The sequence below is a fragment of the Megalops cyprinoides genome, chromosome 2 (genome assembly GCF_013368585.1).
Source record: "Megalops cyprinoides isolate fMegCyp1 chromosome 2, fMegCyp1.pri, whole genome shotgun sequence".
NCBI classification, from domain to species: domain Eukaryota; kingdom Metazoa; phylum Chordata; class Actinopteri; order Elopiformes; family Megalopidae; genus Megalops; species Megalops cyprinoides.
The window spans coordinates 32,589,202-32,609,314 of NC_050584.1; the positions used below are offsets into that span (position 1 = coordinate 32,589,202).

General features: G+C 40.4%; 1 protein-coding gene across 1 annotated transcript; it reads left to right on the plus strand.

Moving 5' to 3' along the window:
- The first annotated feature begins 12,974 nt into the window (after nucleotides 1-12,974).
- rad54l (RAD54 like) lies at nucleotides 12,975-19,940 on the plus strand. Its single transcript, XM_036522554.1, has 18 exons — nucleotides 12,975-13,053; nucleotides 13,189-13,272; nucleotides 13,402-13,515; nucleotides 13,679-13,739; nucleotides 14,076-14,211; nucleotides 14,337-14,406; nucleotides 14,613-14,901; nucleotides 15,277-15,401; nucleotides 15,981-16,131; nucleotides 16,963-17,089; nucleotides 17,179-17,253; nucleotides 17,442-17,572; nucleotides 17,731-17,841; nucleotides 18,103-18,226; nucleotides 18,457-18,535; nucleotides 18,638-18,817; nucleotides 19,151-19,314; nucleotides 19,739-19,940. Exons 1-18 carry the CDS (start codon nucleotides 13,051-13,053, stop codon nucleotides 19,938-19,940), a joined length of 2,226 nt encoding a protein of 741 aa, XP_036378447.1. The 5' UTR covers nucleotides 12,975-13,050.
- The last annotated feature ends 173 nt before the right edge of the window (nucleotides 19,941-20,113 follow it).

Genomic DNA, 20,113 nt, shown 5'->3' on the forward strand with positions numbered 1-20,113 from the left:
TTTTGAAATACAGAAATTAATTTTTTACAGTAAAGTGCAGTCGGATGTTAAACATTTAATAAAGGGTGAAAATCAGCTTGTAATGTGCAATATATTGTGATTGTCTATTAGTTTAACTAGGGGGTAGAGCTTTGTCACTAGTCTTTTGCCTGGTAGCATATACTGTACTTGCTGAATTAGAGGGGGTTCCTCTATTTTCTACTAAGGCATTGCTTGAGATTCTGACATTTCATACATACAAGTTGATATTCAGATAGGTTTGAATCTAAATAGAATTCTATTGCATGTGGCATATTTAAGAAGCCATGCACTTTATACAAAGTGTTTCTTGGTGATGACAAAAAAAGGGTTAATGGAATATTTGAACATTTCACTTGCAATTCTTCTTAAATGAGGAAGGCACTTGCTGGAAGGATCTGTCAAGCCAATTATGGCATTTCACCAAAGATAATGTCCAATATGCTTTAACTGACCTTTTCTGTTCTTAGCAGGCCTATGATTTTAGGGGTTGAATACTTTCTTTTCAGTGAAGTGATTATGAATCCTTTCTAATGTGCGTTGAGCTATTATGAACAGTGATGACTGTCTTCTAACTGTCTTGAGATATTAACAATTTTGAATCGGGTTTTCATTTATTGCACCGTCTATATGTGGACCTTTGAGTGTGTAATGCAATCATTTATTTGTACGAAGCAATGACTGTCAAATTGTATGTCAGCAGTTACAATAGTATTTAAGGCTTCTTTCCACAAATTAATTAACGTGAAAAAGATTTCTGTGCTCTCTACACAGGCTTGAGGAATCTGGATTTCACTTGTCATACTGTGGTGTCAAAAACATATCACTCATAATACTTGTACAAATATATGCATTTTACACTTTACACTGCATTTTACGTCAGTCCCCTTTCCCCTTTCATAAGAAACACACAGGACTTGATAAATATGTAAGCTGATACTTTTCTTTAATCATTCAGTAATTTATATATTAGTCTTCCCTTCCCTTTGCTTGTGAGAAAGGGCTAACCAGTTTGCGCACATGGGTGAAGAGATAGGGCAGGGGTCTGGAACCTATGGCTTGCGACCCAGATATGGCTCTTTCGTTGACTGCATATGGCTCACGGACAAATTTGAGCTGAGATTTTTTTTAACACAATAAATAAGCAGCTAAAAATAATACTACTGTGTAAATTCAACGTAAAACATATATGACAGTAATTACATTTCTAAAATATAAAATAATCTGACCTATCTTAACCTAAATTGGCACCAAAACTCAATTTTCATTGGACAGTGCAGCCCAAGACAGGTCGTTGTCAGGTCAACTTCAAACAAAATTATTATCCCTCCTTTTCGTCAGTTAACCTAGCTAGCTAGCTTACTCGTACCATTAGAGCTCATAAAAACATGTCCAAAAGAAAAAAAGATCAGGACTTTCAGGCCGAGTGGACAGAGGAGTTTGCCTTTGTGGAGAGAGCTGGGTCTGCGGTATGTTTAATATGCAATAATAGAATTGCATCGATGAAACGGTCAAATGTAAAGCGGCACTTTGATATGCACCATGCTGCGTTTGCATCGAAATTGCATCGAAATATCCCGGGGAGAGTAGGGGAGAGAGCTGGGAAGAGTAGGAAAAAAGTATGCGAAGAGCTCCACCGGAAAGTACAGGCCGGTCAGCAGCAACTGCAGCGTGCATGGGCCAAGCAAGGTGATGGGAACTCAGCTAGCTCTGCTGGTGCTTTGGCAATCGTGAGGAATGGGAAACCATTCACAGATGGCGAGTATGCCAAAACATTCATGCTTGATGTGGCCAAAGAACTGTTCGATGACTTCCCAAATAAAGACAAGATAATTAAAAGAATAAAAGACATGCCACTGTCAGCAAGAACCGTTCACGATCATACCATCATGATGGCAAATCAAGTGGAGGAAACACAAATAAAGGATATAAACACAGGTGCATACTTTTCTCTCACCTTAGATGAATCTACTGATGTTAGCCATTTATCTCATGTCAGTATAATTGCCAGGTATGCTGCAGGTGACACATTGCGTGAGGAAAGTCTTGCTGTTTTGCCAATGAAAGGATCAACAATTTTGTTCAAGTCTTTCATGGATTTCTCCAAAGAAAAGAATTTACCAAAGGATAAACTTATTTCTGTGTGTACTGATGGTGCTCCCTGTATGTTTGGGAAAAACAAAGGATTTGTGACATTTCTACGTGAACATGAGAGACCCATCCTAAATTTTCATCATATCTTGCATCAAGAGCTGCTCTGTGCTCAAACACGTGGTGAGCAACCTGGTGAGGTGATTTCACTGGTTATTTGCGTGGTCAACTTTATTGTTGCCCAAGCTTTAAATGATCACCAGTTTAAAGCACTGTTAGACAAAGTTGGGAGGAAGTTGGTCTGCTTTTGCACAGCAATGTGCGTTGGTTGTCAAGGGGGAAAGTGTTCAGCCGTTTTGCGGCCTGCCTGAGCAAAATCAGGACTTTTCTCGAAATTAAAGGTGTTGAGCATCCTGAGCTAATTAACATTGAGTGGTTCCTGCAGTTTCATTACCTCATGGACATCACTGGGCATCTAAACCAGCTCAATGTGAAAATGCAAGGCATCAGAAATATAGTCTTGTCCCTTCAACAGGCAGTGTTTGCATTTGAAAGCAAGCTGGAACTCTTAATCAGGGACATTTAATCCATTCGTCTTCTGCACTTTGAAAGACTGTGAGAATTCAGAGATGCATGCTTAGCAAGTGACCCCACTCAACATTTTGATCTTCAGCAGCTAGCTGGCTTCACCTCCTGATGCCCTTCAAATAGTGTTTTGGAAAATTTTATGAGCGTACTGCTCTTTTCAAATTCATCACCCATCCACACAAGTGCGCAGTGGACGAAGCCGACCTGACGTGCATCCCCTGGGTCTCCGTTGGAGATTTTGAGGTGCTGACCTGAAGGTGTCCGACATGTGGGTGAGTAAGTTCAAGTCATTGAATGGGGAGTTGGAAGGACTTGCACGTCAGCGAGCAGAGCTAGCGAGAGAACACAAGTGGACAGAAATGAAAAAACTTCAACCCGAAGACGAGCTGATTCTCAAAACCTGGAATGTGCTTCCTGTCACATACCACACAATGCAGCCCGTCAGCATTGCCGCACTGGCCATGTTTGGCTCCACGTATGCATGCGAGCAGTCTTTCTCACATCTGAAGAACATAAAGACCAACCTATGCTCACGTGTAACAAATGTAAGCCTCAACGCCTGCATGACGCTTAACCTCACCACGTATGAACCAGACCACAAGGCCTTCAGCAAAACCATGCAGCACCAGAAGTCACATTAATGGTAAGAAGTGTTCAATTTATTATTGGTTAGCCTATAATGTGACAACAATAATACTTAATAATAATCCAATTATACCTTAATATAGCATAATAGTAAAAATGTAGGCCTAACATTAAAAATAGACACATCAAATTGTATTAACTATTATATGGCTCTCAAAGAAAAAAATCTAAAAATATTTGGTATTTATGGCTCTCCCAGATAAAAAGGTTCCCAACCCCTGACCCCTGAGCTAGGGACACCAAAGTCCTTGGGACAGATTGTTGTGTGTTATGTGTGCCCATGAAAACACATTCACACATACATACACACACACACACACACACACACGCACACACACAAACACATAAAAAAATAAAGCCCTGAAACTGGATACCTGACTCCTGTGTTTTAACCGATACACCACTGCAGCAACAGACATTATTCTGAACCCAGTGAACCCTCAGTTTCACATGCACATAACAGCTGCAGGGCCATTCAATCGGAAATATTAACTTTGTGTACAGTAATAAAGACTTCTTGATTGACGATCTGAGTGGTGCATTTGGGACAGATGAGAGATGGCTGAAATTGCAATTTACATATTTTAATGCATTACCTTTGCAGTTTTGCATTTAGCAGTAGAGGTATTATAATTATTTGTACACAAGCCTTTTATATGCTTATTAGATGTAGTACTGTGGTATCATGGTGAATCAATGAAAATAAAAATGAAAGATAAAGATTTGATTCAGTGTTATTAGTCACCCTTTTAAAAAATCAACTGTAAATTCTACCATGTTTTAAATCAAAAGACTATTGGTGTGCCTCTGTGTTTTAGAAAATAAGAACATAAGAACATATTATGACGAGAACAGGCCATTTAGCCCAACTAAGCTCGCCGTCACAATTAGAGAGTATCCAAACCTGCATCAAGTCTGGACTTGAAAACCATGCTGGTTATGATTTAAGATACCATTTTGTTCAAGGAATAATTCCAAATGGTCCCTAATTATGGATTCCACAGCCCACTATGTGTTTTGATCATCTATGTCTAACATTGCACATGTAGTCAAACTGAGAGCAAAATGTCAAATAAGAGTGCTTCAGAGATAAAGGTCATTCAAATATAATGTCTCTAAGCCTTATGTAATTGCTTTGGGTGGAAAATAAGGTAAAATAATATTAATGAGGTAAAATGACCACTTTTTCACTTTCATTATTCAAACTGTGGAAGCAAAACACATGTCGGGTTTGGGTGGCAAGCCATCTACATTTGTACTTTTCCATAATTGCTCTTCCAGTCAGTGAATGTCTTTTACCTTCTGTTGATGTAAAACAAACAGGATGTTGTTGGCAACAGTGGGATTAAATTCTTGTCCCTTATGCTGTTTCTTAAACAGGGCTGCGTGTAGAAAGGGGTAAGACACATCAAGCCATAGGACTAAGGCATATACGGGTGATTGTGTTTGATAAGCTGAGATCACCTACCCCGGGGGCATACAGGTTCCATTTGTGTCTCTTTTACAGTACATTTACCTTGTTTATGACCAACCAGAAACCCTCCTTGTCACACAACATAGACTTGCAGGAAAGCCTTGCTTCTGGAAACAATTCAATTTACTGTAAAGTACCAACCCCACAGTATTACCCCTCCCCTTCCATTGTGGCTGTTCACAAGCAACAGGGTTCAGTTCAATGAACTGAGGACAATAGGTGTACATATTAGTATGGACAGGTCAATGCTGTTGTTCCTTGATGGATTTCTTGTTATGGTTATGATATTTCAATGTCATGGACAGTCAAACATGAATTCTGATAACTGTACAAGTGATGAGTGATTAATTCCTTGTATGCACATCATGATTGTAGCCCTGATTTAGGTATTTTAATTGTTGTTATAAGCTTTCTATGCATCACCACCATCCTTGAAGAAATGTGTCCATGCTGAAATTGTACTGGGGTCATGTACGCTATCAAAGCCTAAGAGTGCCGATAATTACTCCTGAGCACCCTCGGAGCTGTAAGTGGATATCAGGGAAATGTGATAGCTATGGAAATTTTTCAATTTTAAATTTTCAGTAATGATAAAAAGTAGTTTCTGTAGGTTTTTGTGTACATATCTACTTCACATAAGCCATGGAATAAGAAAGATAAAATGTTGAAGACTTGAATGCCAAGCCAAAAATACACACTGGACCAAAGTCAAAGATGAGGAATACATTGAGCCAAGTCCTTAGGGTGTGACCCACACTAAGATTTCCTGATTTTGAAACTCATGGTATGTTGGTTATACAGTAGCTTGCTTGTAATAAGTATCAGGTTAGAGACATTAACTGCCAGATGTACATTACATTATTGTTATTTAACAGACGCTCATCCAGAGTGACTTACATCAGTTTTTTTTACAATGTTTACAAATGTTTTACATTTATACAGCTGGATATTTTCTGAGACAATTGTGGGTTAAGCACCTTGCCCAAGGGTACAACAGTAGTGCCTCAGCAGGGAATCAAACCGGAAACCTTTCGGTTATGAGTCCTGCTCCTTAACCACTATGCCGCCCAAAGATATAATGTAGAAAGTAAATGAGACATAGCAAAACTCTTTTATTTTTTGTTTTTCCCTGTCCACACCAACACAACAATGACAAATTATGAGCCCTCCCCACGCAGGCTCATATTTCACTACTGCACTGGCCCATGTCCAATGAACCCAATTACTCATGCAATGAAAATATGCCTCCTTTGGGTCAATGTACAGTGTATGGTGTGCAGTAGAGTTTACTGAACCATAACTGCTCTCTGCAAATACCGTTTGCCTGTAAAGTCTCCAGTAGTCATTTAAAGAATAGTAAATAAATGAGAGGGAAAAATACATTGCTCCTGGTATACCCTGAATGTGATGTAGGTGTGAAAGGGAAAAAATTAAAAGTTCTGAATTACAGGGGATGTGACAAGGCTAATATTTATTGCTGTAGTCTTTCACAAGTTGAAAGGAGGGTGGTAATCACCACACAGGAAACTTGAATTGTGACAAAAATAGAGGAATTGGGTGTGGGAACCCTTATTAGAAGTTCACACTTATAGTGTAGGCTGTATGGGTGTGTGAGAACTGAATATATAATACAACTTAAATGAGGATAGTTCCAGGTACCAGCATCCCTTTTACAGTTTTAGCCTGCTGCTGAAACATGGCTTTAAACATTAAGGTCTTGTGAGATTCAGAGCTGCCTTTTAACCAACAGCTGATTCATGCCCGGAAAAAAAAAATTATTCATATATCTGCATATTCAAACGGTCCAGTTAAGTAATTAAACCCTGAGATGAAACAAAGGCCAGAAACCTGCAGTGCAGATGTGGACTGCACTGCATTAGATGAATGTGTTTTGTTTTGTGATATTGTAGAAGGTATTTTATACTTACAATAAATATAATCTTTTAACACACACGTTTCATTATAAGCATAATGAAACAAACAAAATGAGGCTTCGCTGATAAATATAAAATACAGCTTGTGAGCAGCCTTCTACCAATGCCCTCTTCTTTAGAACAGATATTGAACTGAACCTCTTGCTGTTGAGTGATTTATACTACAGCACAAAGTACACAACACAAAGCTTGCAGTAGCCTCGAAGCATTAAATTGCAGAGACATCAAAGCAACATTCATCCACATATGTTCAATGAATGGTTCATAACAATAGCATCAATTACACATTTTGACTTCATTGTCTTTGCAATTGGATTCAGTACAGAAGCAATCTTTATATCATTTGCACAAGCAATAGCACAAGAAGTAATTGCGAATGTGTCTTTATTGTTAAATAGATTATGGTTTTGGATTATTATTTTAGATTATGGTTAGAGATTATGATTTTGGATATTCTTGCATTATTAGATAAATGCTGCAACAGGTCTGTGAGTTCATACCAAGAGCTGTATATTACAGAGAGCTTACAGAGACTGTGTCTTGCCAGAGTTGAGAAGGCACAGTAGGAGGACTGTTAGCTAAAATGGAGCCTCCTTTCAAAAGAAGTGTTTCTGGTGCATTTCCTCTGGTTTATCTACAAATAAACAATAAAAATGGGGGTGTTAATTAACAGTGGACAAAGGTATGCATTTGCTGGTAACTAAGATGGCTGAGGAGCAAAAAGATGAGGAGTATCATGGCTGGCCACCAGACAGCATTTTAGCTCTGTATGCTGAGTCTTGTGTGTGTATCCATGCAGGGATGGGGTCTTTGTCTCATAACAACACCCTCAGCTTATTGATAGGGTCCCATGATCATTGAATACCTGTGATTTTCCTGGAAAATTATAGTACCTCCCATGTTGTCTGTTGAGGAAATTAATGGAAAACTATATTCTGCAGCTAGACTCCTGCTTCATCAGTGGTTTCTTTATTATTAAGCGCAAATAAGCTTCTAATCATTTGAAAAATGCACTGTATGATTAAGCTTCTAATCATATGAGAAATGCACACAACAAAAGTTATAACATGCCATTAAATGACATAATTATTAGACACCCTGACACCTTCCATTTTCATCAGTCCACTTTCATAGACAAATCATTTAATGGTAAACAACACAAATTGATTCTAATACAAAGTACTCATTCCTGTTGCAGAAGGTTTTTTTTATTGTTATCTTGAAGTCATAGCAAAACCCTTAAACCTAGTGAAATTACAGTGCATGTGAGGTTCATAGCTATAATTCTGTATGAGTCAAAACTGCTTAGATACTTTGTAAATCAGGTGCTTGAGAAGGCACATATAGTCACATGATGACATTGGTTGGGGAAATGATAATAGCCATCTCTGCACTCTCTGGCAGTGTTTGGTCATGTTGTGCTCCTCTTGTCATTGATCAGATCTTCAGAGTGGAAAAGGTTCTTTGTAAGACCAGACGCCATAGCCAGAAATCTAGCTCACATAAAGTGCATGATGGAAAAGTGAATATTTCCTGCATGTATATTTGATCTGATTTTAAGAATGAAGTTGATTTGCTCCCATCTGTCCTTGTTCTCCAGGTCTCTCAGGAGCTCAGCAGAGCTCTTTGGAGACACCCACTGACTATAATTTCCTCTGGATCATCCCTGCCACCAAGCCAAGGACAACCCCGGGTTCCAACTGTATGTTTTCAGCGGAAGGGACCATGCAGATGTGGGGGCCCTCTGTGACAACCCCAAAGATTGATCTCAATGTCACCACCACCTGTACAATTTGTATAAATGAGCAAAATAATATTGAGACATTTCATTGTTGGGTATTCATTGATGGAACTGAAGTGTCCATAGTTGGTAGAGTACCCATCACTAACACGCTTACATGAACGAACAGATGGATGTGACACAAGATTAATTTTCCTCATATCAGTTGCTGTGGAGTGTGATGGTAGTTTGAGCAAGATATATCTCTGAGCCAGTGGTGCACAGCAATGCTCGTGATAGAAAGATATCACCAGTATTGAATCTTTTGAATTAAATGTCTTGGCCTTACTCACTAGTGGAATCATCATGTCACAGGCTTGAAAACTGCATTTCATGATAGGTAAGATGTTACACTTAGAAGTAATAACACACTTCAATTTCATTAGTGTGAGGGATGAATTTCATTTAATTTCTTTTTATATAGGTGGTATAAACAAGTGTCTCATGTTAAATAATGAAATTCTATAAGAGCAACCAGCAGGTATTTGAGTCTTTATTGAACTTGGGCTTTATGTTGTCCATGAGATTCACTTGTTAATGTATTGTTCATGGCTAAAGCTAATTTCCCTTCTGTACCTCAGCTGCAAAAGGTCTTCTGTTGCAGTGGGATAAATCCCTGCTCAGGAGTGATTATCCCTTCCTGGTGAACATTCAACAATATGCTTTGGCTATTAAAGGAGTTCCATAAATCCTGTTGGTGTTGAAACTCTTGAGAAATGAGTCTGCTCAGTGATAAGATGATAAATATACATCCTGCCCCACAGGTCTCCCCTACAACTGATCATTATTTGTTGGCCTTCAGAGTGCAACCATGGTACATATCCGGCACTGCTTTGTTGCACTTACTATGACACAAATACCAGGTGCCTAATATTACACATGCTCTGATTTTGTTTGTTTGTTTTCATAATCATTCCATAGTGCTTGTCAAAATTAATTTTTTATGAGCAAAATGTTTAGAAAAGTCAGAATATATTATTCAATGAATTATAGGTAACTGCTAATACTGTCACAAGGAATTGTGTCATGAGGAAGAAAAAGGTCAAAAAAGCCCATTGTGTCAATGTTCACTTGCAAAAGAGGGTGAGCAAAATAACGTGCTGAATGCAATATGAAACATGTCCTCTACAATTAGTCACAGCAGTTGCCCTGATTCCACTGAAACTGTGATAGTAATGTTACCCTCTGAGAAACCAACCTGCCAACTATAGTAACATGGATAAAGTGATTAAGTCTGAGTTATTAACACATGATGCTGGGCACATGCACTCCATTCATGCATAAACAACATATCTGAAACTCATGAAAGTGTCTTTGACATGGTATGTGCTACTTGAAATACTTAACACTTGATGTACTTTCAAAATGTTATGATATGGTGCAATTCTGCACATCAGATTTCTCATTTGTCATTTACAGAAAATCCACATTGGAGCATAATGTGTATGAGCAGACACACGCAATCACTTTAACTCTGTTTCTTGGCCAAAATCATACAGAAGGTCACTGCCCAGCTCCTTAGGGGTGCCCATCACAATATTAGGAGACAGCATAGTATCCAAGCAACCAGGCTGTGCACAGAAAAAATATATATATATTTTGGAGCTTGACTGCTTGTCTAAGAATGGCCTGACTGAATTTTCCCATTCCCTGTCTTCAAACAGCTAATAATGTACACCTGTAAGTGGGTGATCACATGGCCAATTTCCTTACATGATGCTACAGCAGCATTGTTTGTTCCCATTTCCATAATATGGAGCCAAACATGGAGAGAAAAACATCATTCCTGCTGAGCCTGTATTCAAAGGTTTACATTTCCCATGAAAACATTCATCCCTCATATTCCTTATTCTGCACATTGACACCAATTATAATTCTGCCAGTTATGATTGGAAGCAGTTTCCATTTTGAGGGGTGATTCTGATGAGTCTCAAGACGCCTTCATAAAAATAAAATATTGGTCTATTGTGTTCACATTACAGCCACAAAGGGTAAAATCCAATAAGCAGTCAGAATAAATAAGCTCATAAGTACTCTTGTATTTTTTGCACAGATATGCTTCTTTGGTTGAGTGATAGTATGCTATCCTCTGCAGACAAACAAATAAGGCAAATTGTTGTCCTCATTCAGCACTCCATGTGAAATGCCCAAGGCTTTTAAAATGTGAATATTCCTGTTGTTTGTTAAGAAAAATATTTCCTTGATAACCAATGTCAGAATTGTGTCATTAACCAGAATGGTATGAAATTGTTGAATAGCTCCTGTCCTACAGTACATATCCTTGTAGTTCCATGCATTCATGCATTCTACAGGTCACAGGTGTGTGTTTGTGTGTGTGTGTGTGTGTGTGTGTTGCTTGTTGTCTAGATGGGTCACATTGGAGTGTGAACTTCAGCATTTGCTTCCTTTGAAGCCTTGACACCAAGCAGGGGTGGTCTAGTAGGGGGAGCTTTTGTACACATTGTGCAAGTTGCAAGGTACAGAATTATTGTTAAACTGCTATATTACATATAATGTGTACATATGATATAAAGACTATATACTGTGATGAAGTTTATTTATGTGAGAAATTGTAATACCATCACACACCATAGTAAGGCTGAATCATTAGCCCTCTAATTTTCCATTTGAGCTCATGATGTATGTCTCATTTACTTACGATCTATGTAAATTGGTCTAGTTTTGTACTGCATTTGAAGTGCTTATATAGTTAAGTGGTCTGCTGTCAACTATTCTCATAATTTCTGTGCATGGACAATGGATAGGCCTCAGGATTGTTCCTTCAATCACTCCTCATTCAAACATGAAGGGTCCTGTCTACATCTTTTTGACAGAATTCACCTGCTCCAACAATGGGCATCATCAGGGCACTACATTTAAAAAGCAGTGTGAAATACAGTAAATAGAATCAGTAGGAATGACTGGTTTTAGATTTTAGTTCTAGTGAGAGCACACCTTCAATTGATGTCCGTCTCTTACATCTCTTCATGCTCCTATTTGCTCAAAGTTTATAATGATCAAACTGGCTGTCTCCATCAATGGCTTTTTCTATCAGGGCAGATAGAAGGCACAATATTACTTATGTTGTGAAAGAATTATACTGTCACAATAGCCTAGTAATTGGTATTTTAATTTCAATAAATGAACTTTACCTGTGTACTTGTTTACTTTTAGTTTAATTTGCTTAAATCTAAATTATAGTTTTCATAAAAAGCAAACTATTCACATTGTCTTTGGCATTAAAATATAGTTTGATTATCAGAGCCCAAACAATGATGCATTGTGTGTAGGGTAGTTACAGGAACAATAATACATGGGACCTTTCTGCTGTGTCAGCCTTGATCTCGGGCTTTGTTGGCAATGACTTTGGATGATCTGGGACACAGATTTATTTTTCGCAGTATATGAAGACTAATGAATGCCCCTAATCTTATTTTAAATTAATTTATGTGACTACATACTCTAATTAGGCACACAAATGTATCTGCTTTGACTTGGCTCAAAATTATCTGGGTTTGAATTTAATTATGGGATAATGTATGTATATGTAACTAAGGGTGTGTAGAGGGAGAGAGTATGCAGTCCACACCTTTAACCAATGCACACCTCACTCTCACTTCACTGTTAGGCTATGTGTGAATTACTAATCCATAACAGTTGATGCTGAGGACTGAAGAGGTCCAAAAAGATTGTCTTTGCTGAATGAATGAAAGCAGTAATTTTTTTCTGAAAACATGCTGTAGCAAACAGGAATGGGTGCAATCAAAAGAATAAGATAAGCATACTCTCTACTTCTGTGAGCATCCTTGGTGTAACACAGCCCATTTGTAAATATCCCTATATTTGAGTTGGCTGATAAATTCAGGGGCTCTGCTGCCACTGTGTGGAATACTGTGCAGGGCCATCTCTATCACATGAAAGTAGTAATAGTTTTAGAAATAATTTCTCAAATATATAATCAAAGCATGACTCTTCACTGATGTTAAAACAGCTCAATCAGTTTTGTTTATTAGTATTATTATTGTTATCATTTTATCCATCGCATAAACCTAAGAAAAGTTTGGCATCATGTTGGTTATTTAAAAAAAAAAAAACGCCATTTTAAGTTTGGGCGTTTGTGCTTTCCGTAGATGTACAGTCGCGCGGCTTATTTGATAGACGTAAATAGAAATCCAACTAAACTGCTGGCTGTAGATCAGACCATAGGAACTACTCAAACAATTAACTGCTTTTCTGGAAACTTCGTATATCTTATGTGAACACTGGGAAGAAAAGTATTTCAGGTGGCAACTGCTCGGCATCGGCTGAATATAAGGAAACGCAAGGAAATTAGCCAGCAAGCTCGCTTGATGCGTTGCTTGCGTGTTAGCAAACGTTACACAACCTCAAAATTGGTCTGGTAACGACAGCGTGAATGCGTGTTTTAAATAGCTAAATAGCTGGAGGTTTTCGTAGTCGCCAAATGTATTCAAATTTCATGAACTGTGATCTGTGAACCGTACTTCAACAAAACGAAGAAAATGGTAAGTCATGTACGGTTAGGTATTCTATGTATCAGGTTGCCAGAGCTAACTGACCTTATACATTCATACGTTGTTCACAAGATGTCACATTTTGCAACTTGAAGTTCGTCATGTTCTCTCCGACTGTGTTCACAGAGAAGAAGCCTTGCCCCAAGCCAGGTTGCTAAACGGAAACCGGGGGGAGATTCGTCCGAAGATGAGGACTGGCATCCGGAGGCAGTAAGAGATTCAGTTTGGATTTCGCGATACTGCGGTTGTTCTATAACCTCAATACATAGTTGCAAGGAACGGCACGCCGTGTTTTCGTGAACTAGCTGTGTGGTTACCCATTGTGTATGTAATCTGTAGGTTCAAAAGCGACGGAAGAGTGACATGGAATGCAGAGAAAGCTACATGTCCCCCTTCAGGAAGCCCCTGACGCAGCTGACAAACCGACCCGTCTGTCTGGACAGCAGTAAACATGTGAGTCACTCTTTGGATTTCTTAATTGCTCTAAGAGGAGGTTTTAACAGGAGTTCAGGTTTATTGTCAACTTAGTTTCTAATTTCATTACATGGTGCTTACAGCTGAAAGTTCTGTATATAAATTATGTCGTGGAAAATATTTCTTTGTTTTGTGTTCCTAGGAAGCCTTCATTCGTGGTATTCTCTCAAAGCCATTCAAGGTTCCAATTCCAAACTACACAGGTGAGTATGTGGTTTATTCTCCACAGCAACAGATCCCCCTAGATCTCCTGCACAGCTCTCCATTGCTGGATATTTTTGGGCTAACATTTTTGAGTTCATTGATGCTAGCCTAATATTGTTAGACTCAGAGAAATGATTTTCTCAAATTTTTTGTTCTGGTACTTTGGTTCATTGCGGAACCTCTGAGTTGGGTTATTTGACAGGAAAAATACATTGATCAGCATGTCAGTATGCACAAAAATCTAAACATGCAAGGGTTAGCGAGGAGGCTAATTGCATCAGTATGCATTAATGTGATGCTTTAAATGATGAGTCTTGTCTTTTATGTCTGCGCAGGTGCGTTGGGCATAAGGACGCTGGGTTTAAAGCGTGCTGGGGTTCGTAAGGCATTGCATGACCCCTTTGAAGAAGGCGCTCTGGTGCTTTATGAGCCCCCTGTTGTGAGTGCTCATGACCTTATCAAGGCGGAGAAGTAAGTATCAGCTACAGTGACACAGCCCACTGAGACAGTAAATTGTATGGCATCACTTTTTAGTCTGTGCACAACATTTGGGGGTTTAAAGGAGTAAATGGTCCTGTGTATGTCTCTGTCTTTAGAGAGAAGCTCCCTGTACATGTTGTTGTGGATCCTGTACTTGGGAAAGTCCTGAGACCCCATCAGAGAGAGGTAAAGCCAATCCATGGTGCAAGATGTGGCAGATGCATTAGCAAAGAGAGTACATGCTTGGGTCTAGTTTAATTTAACCAGGTTTTTGTTTTTGTTTTTTTTGGGGGGGGGGGGGGGGCAGATTATATGTTTATCTTTAACAATATGGTGCTTCAGAGAGGAAGTGGGTGTTAGAACTCAGTCTCAATGGATTTGTTGCTGTTCAGGGGGTGAAGTTCCTGTGGGACTGCGTGACAGGCAGGCGTATCCTGAACTCGTACGGCTGTATCATGGCGGACGAGATGGGGTTGGGGAAGACCCTGCAATGCATCACGCTCATGTGGACGCTGCTGCGGCAGAGCCCTGATGCCAAGCCTGAGATCGACAAGGCCATTGTGGTGTCCCCCTCCAGCCTGGTGCGCAACTGGTACAAGGAAGTGGGCAAGTGGCTGGGCAACCGCATCCAGCCCCTCGCCATCGATGGAGGCTCAAAGGAGGAGATCGACAGAAAACTCGGTAGATTTTTGAATTGCATTTAGTGTTTGTGTAGCACAATAGGCGAGTGCAGTTATCATATCGTGGCTAGTCTTCAGGCTGATTTCTGTGTCTGAGTGCCAGTGTAACCATATTGTTGTAATGAGCCACAAAACTGACAATAGGCCTTGTGTAGGGGTCTGAGGAATCCTTAAAAAAGAAAAACTTTCATGTGATGCCATGGAGTTCTGCTGATCTCTTACATTGTGTGTACTAACTTTATCCACAGTCAACATCCCATAAACATGTGTGAAATGATAGAGTAGATCCATTGTGGGCCTGAATACCTATGTAAGGAATGCAAGGGGGAGCATTGTGCAGGTATCGTTCTTGAGCTGGTAGCATTTGTGTTTGCAGAACAGTTCATGTCCCAGCGTGGCCTGAGGGTACCTTCACCCATCCTTATCATTTCCTATGAGACTTTCCGCCTGCATGCCAGTGTCCTGCACAAGGGCCAAGTTGGCCTTGTCATCTGTGATGAGGTACAAACAGAGTTAACCTCTTTGAGAAAACTTATAGTACTTCAAAAGCATAATACCTTCACTTATGGTGACAATGCTTGTGTTTTAGTTTGAATATAGATTCTTTGCATTCAACCAAAATGATTTTTTTTTCAAATGGTGGCCCTGATGTGCAAAACACAAATACAATGGAAAACAAAAGCACAACAAAAACGTAATGCCCTGTACAGCACAAAAGGCTATTCAGTGTGAAATTGCATCACACTGATCTCAGTACCATGAAATGTTTGGTGTACCTGGCATCATTTATTTGAAGAGTAGGTGCCTTCATCATGCAATTTTTTGTATGGTGAATTTGAGTTATTTTCCTGCCTTAGTTAAGTAGGTAATAAAGCATAATTCTGGCATTTTGAACAAGTATTGCTGTCCACACCACCTTTTGATATAACCAGATGTCAAATGTGGCAGTAATTTGATGGTACTGGGATGAATATGACACATTCATCATACAGTCTTTTGTATTTACATTTTCCACCTCAGAGCCACTGTAGTTTCCAGTTCCATTTAGGTGGCAGTTATGATCATTTTTTTCTTGGTCAGGGCCATCGACTGAAAAACTCTGACAACCAGACATATTTGGCTCTGAATACCATGAGTGCCCAGCGTCGAGTGCTCATCTCTGGGACACCCATTCAGAACGACCTGCTTGAGTATTTCAGCCTGGTGCACTTCGTTAATGCTGGCATCTTGGGTGAGCAGTCCTCTGTTTTTGCTTACAGAAACCCAAGGTAAATAAGATGCATGTGTAGTAGGAGGGTTCTTTCTATAACATTAAACAATGACAATTTTACGGTTCCTAGCCTTAGTGTCAGTCCTTTATAGTTCATAAACCCCCTGCTCAGTCGCCTCTAGTGATAGTTATGTTGTTGGATCGTGGCAGCTCACTAGCATTGACTCCAACAAAGACAGACAGACATTGGCGATGATTCAACCAGGTGTCTTGATTTATTACTCATTCAACAAGCACTTCAGGTCTCTTGGGGATACAAGCCCAGTTTCAGTATTAAAATTCAATCAATTAAAATAATGAGAAATGGTAATAACAAATAGCAGACGTATATAATAAAACAACTGCTCACTGGCTATCCTACTGCAAACAAAATGTTTGTTACAACAGGCTAATGGCTTATCTTGGATCAGATTAAAATATTACCTCATATTTGCAACCCTATTTACAGATAGTAACATTACACATTCAAAACATACAGGAGATCATCTATGTTCTTATTATAGTGACCATATATACAATATATATAGTTCGGTCTGGCTTGTTCTGCCAGTGCTTGGCTATTTACTGTTGCAGTAACCACGAGAACCTTAAAATGGGAAAAACATAAAATTCTAAATCCATTTTTCATTTGACAGCAATATAGCATGCAAGTTCATAGCAAGTTCTAATGTAACAGCGCAACATGCATCTGTTAGACTTGCATAACTGAACTTGTGCAGAGTCACGTCTTTTAAAGTTAAGGTAGACTTTCTTCACGCATGTCTAATGTGTGGTAACTGTTGTCTTTCTCAGGGACGGCTCAGGAGTTTAAAAAGCGCTTTGAGGTGCCCATCCTGAAGGGACGAGACGCTGACGCCAGTGACAGGGATCGCCAGAGTGGTGAGGAGAAACTGAAGGAGCTCATCGGCATCGTCAACCGGTGAGACGCCACTTTCATTGTGTGCTATTTACATTGTGCCAGTGTGAAATGGTCTTTTCAGCATGGCTCATGACTGTGTCCCTCATCAGGTGTTTGATCAGGAGGACCTCAGATATTCTCTCCAAGTATCTTCCTGTGAAGATCGAGCAAGTCGTCTGTTGCAGGTATTTCCCGAGTCCACTCCAATCTTGTCCTTGCCTTTCTATAATGCAGATTTGCTGTGTTGCTATTTGAAAAAGTCTGGTTTAAGGTCTGGTTTTCCTCAATAACTTACTCTTAAAGATTGGCCAAAGGTCCCTGGTGCCTATACTAATAGCAGTGTCCAGTTTGTGACCTCTGACCTATGTTCCAGGCTGACACCTCTTCAGACAGAGCTGTACAAGCGGTTCCTGAGACAGGCCAAGCCAGCCATGGAGCTGCAGCAGGGAAAGATCAGCGTGTCCTCCCTTTCCTCCATCACCTCCCTCAAGAAACTGTGCAACCGTGAGTCTACCACTGCTCTGTGTATTAATGTACCTGTAGTCACAAATGCTTAGAAGTCAGCTCACACTCTCTCCAAGATTTGTTTCTGCTAAGGTCAGTGGAGACTGTGAATTACATCTTGCCTTGGTCTGTCTTCCTCTGTTTCTGTTTGTGTTCAGACCCAGGTCTTATCTATGACAAGTGTGTGGAAGGGGAAGAGGGCTTTGAGGGAGCGCTAGAGCTCTTTCCCCCAGGATACTCCACTAAAGCTGTGGAGCCCCAGCTCTCTGGTAGGCCCATACACATCTGCTTCACACTGGTCATTCTTTAGTGGTTGTCGTACATTTCTGGTCTTGTTTATTTGTTAGGTCACGTGTTTTGTTGAAATGAGATATATGTTCATTCACATAATTTACTTTTCTAGAAGACCTGAATATTCATACCACTGCATCTGCATTTAATTACTTACTCGAGGGTTTGTTACATTACTGATTTTTTGCCTGAGAGTGTTTGCTTGTGAGTATACTTGAAGAGAATGCGTTATGTTCCAGGAAAGATGCTGGTTCTAGACTACATTCTGGCCATGACGAGAAGTACAACCAATGACAAGGTGGTGCTGGTCTCAAACTACACGCAGACCCTTGACCTCTTTGAGAAGTTGTGTCGCTCTCGGAAGTAAGTGAATTTGAAAGTGGTTTGCTGTTGGTTTGGAAACAATGACAGCCATTCCACTCAGAAATCCTGACTTGCACCTGTTGTGTCCTCAGTTGTCTGCTCTCATTAGTTTTGCACTAAAGAAAATTTTACTGATGCAGAAATGGAACTGTCTGTAAGTATTGTGTGGGAGTTGGGTTTGCCCACTGTATGCAGGGAAGGATATAAACCTGATTTGGTCTTTTAAACAGATACCTCTATGTTCGACTGGATGGCACGATGTCGATCAAGAAAAGGGCAAAGATTGTGGAGAGATTCAACACCCCCTCTGTGAGTATGGAACTCTCAAGATGAGTGGTGTGTGAGTACAGGGGTGGTTTGCATGTCCTCTTTGCGTCTGCGTTCGGCTGAGTGTCATCTCTTCCTCTTCAGAACCCTGAGTTCATCTTCATGCTGAGCAGCAAGGCCGGAGGATGTGGCTTGAATCTGATTGGTGCCAACCGGCTGGTGATGTTTGACCCCGACTGGAACCCAGCCAACGATGAGCAGGCAATGGCTCGTGTCTGGCGAGATGGACAGCAGAAGACCTGCTATATTTACAGGCTGCTATCGGTGAGTCCCTACCTGCGCTACGTGTCTTTGTGAGTAATCAGTGAAAGAGACATATGGTGCTTGCTAATACTTACATTATTCATGACAGATATGGAATAGGTACTGGATCCCTGTAGCTCTGAAAGGCTGGTGATTCTCTTTCACTTGAAATTAGTATTGTCCACCTCCTTTGAATGACACATCATTCATTTTGCAAAGATTTGGCTTGCAAATACAGCATGTTAAAAGAATTGTTTAAAGGGCCCCTGGTACTATAATCTAATTATGAGATATATTAATATAAAAGGGAGAGTGTTGTATGGTGTCAGTAGCGTTTACCATGTGTTTGTGTAGACGGGAACAATCGAGGAAAAAATCCTGCAGAGACAGGCCCACAAGAAGGCTCTGAGCAGCTGTGTGGTGGACGAGGAGCAGGATGTGGAGAGACACTTTTCCCTGGGAGAGCTAAAGGAGCTCTTCTCTCTCACAGAGGACACCACCAGTGACACTCATGCCAGGTATAGACACCTGCTGCCGGTGACACACACATGCGCACAAACACGAGGTACAGACAAACATCTACTGCCATTAATGCATAGTACACACACCATGTACAGTCACACACACACTGTGAATACTCAGACTAAACAGCCCACACTCATTAACAGTTGATACTGACACAGTAACACACAAGAAAATACACCAGTCAGATTAATACAAGCATCACACCCCACTAATAGTTACACCCAGTTGTACTTGTCAAAAAGGCACTGTTTTTTTTTTTTTCCGGGGGGTTTAAAATGTGAGCAGTTGGTTCAGCCCATGAGGGTGAAAACAACAATGACTGCTGAAGCCCACGTAAGATGCATGTGATTGTTCAGCCCACATAAAATGCGAGTGATTGGTCCAACCCCTGTAATTGGACACTGCCTCTGTCTCCAGGTTTCGCTGCCAGCGTTGTGTGAATGGACGACAGGTTCGCCCCCCTCCAGAGGATTCGGACTGCACCAGCGACCTGTCCCAGTGGCACCACTGTTCTGACAAGAGGGGCCTGAGGGACGCCGTGTTACAGGCCTCCTGGGACGCCGCTGTCACCTTTGTCTTCCATCAGCGTTCCCATGAGGGCCAGAGGGGCATGGTGTGAGCACCAAAAGACCCATCCTTGGATTCAGGCCACTGTGAGGAAGAGACTGAGAGACTTAGGTCTTGCCATTAGACTCTTGAGCTGGGCTGTTGCACTGCCGACGCTGGACAGCAGAGCAAGTAGACTTCGAGTATGGATGGGAAATGAGAGACGTGTCCCATGTGTAAATTACA

What these genes read in the sequence shown, in the direction of transcription:
- rad54l (XM_036522554.1), top strand. An exon ending in AGGACTGGCATCCGGAGGCA is followed by an intron (nt 13,273 to 13,401) that starts GTAAGAGATTCA and finishes TGTAATCTGTAG; the next exon opens with GTTCAAAAGCGACGGAAGAG. An exon ending in GTCTGGACAGCAGTAAACAT is followed by an intron (nt 13,516 to 13,678) that starts GTGAGTCACTCT and finishes TTGTGTTCCTAG; the next exon opens with GAAGCCTTCATTCGTGGTAT.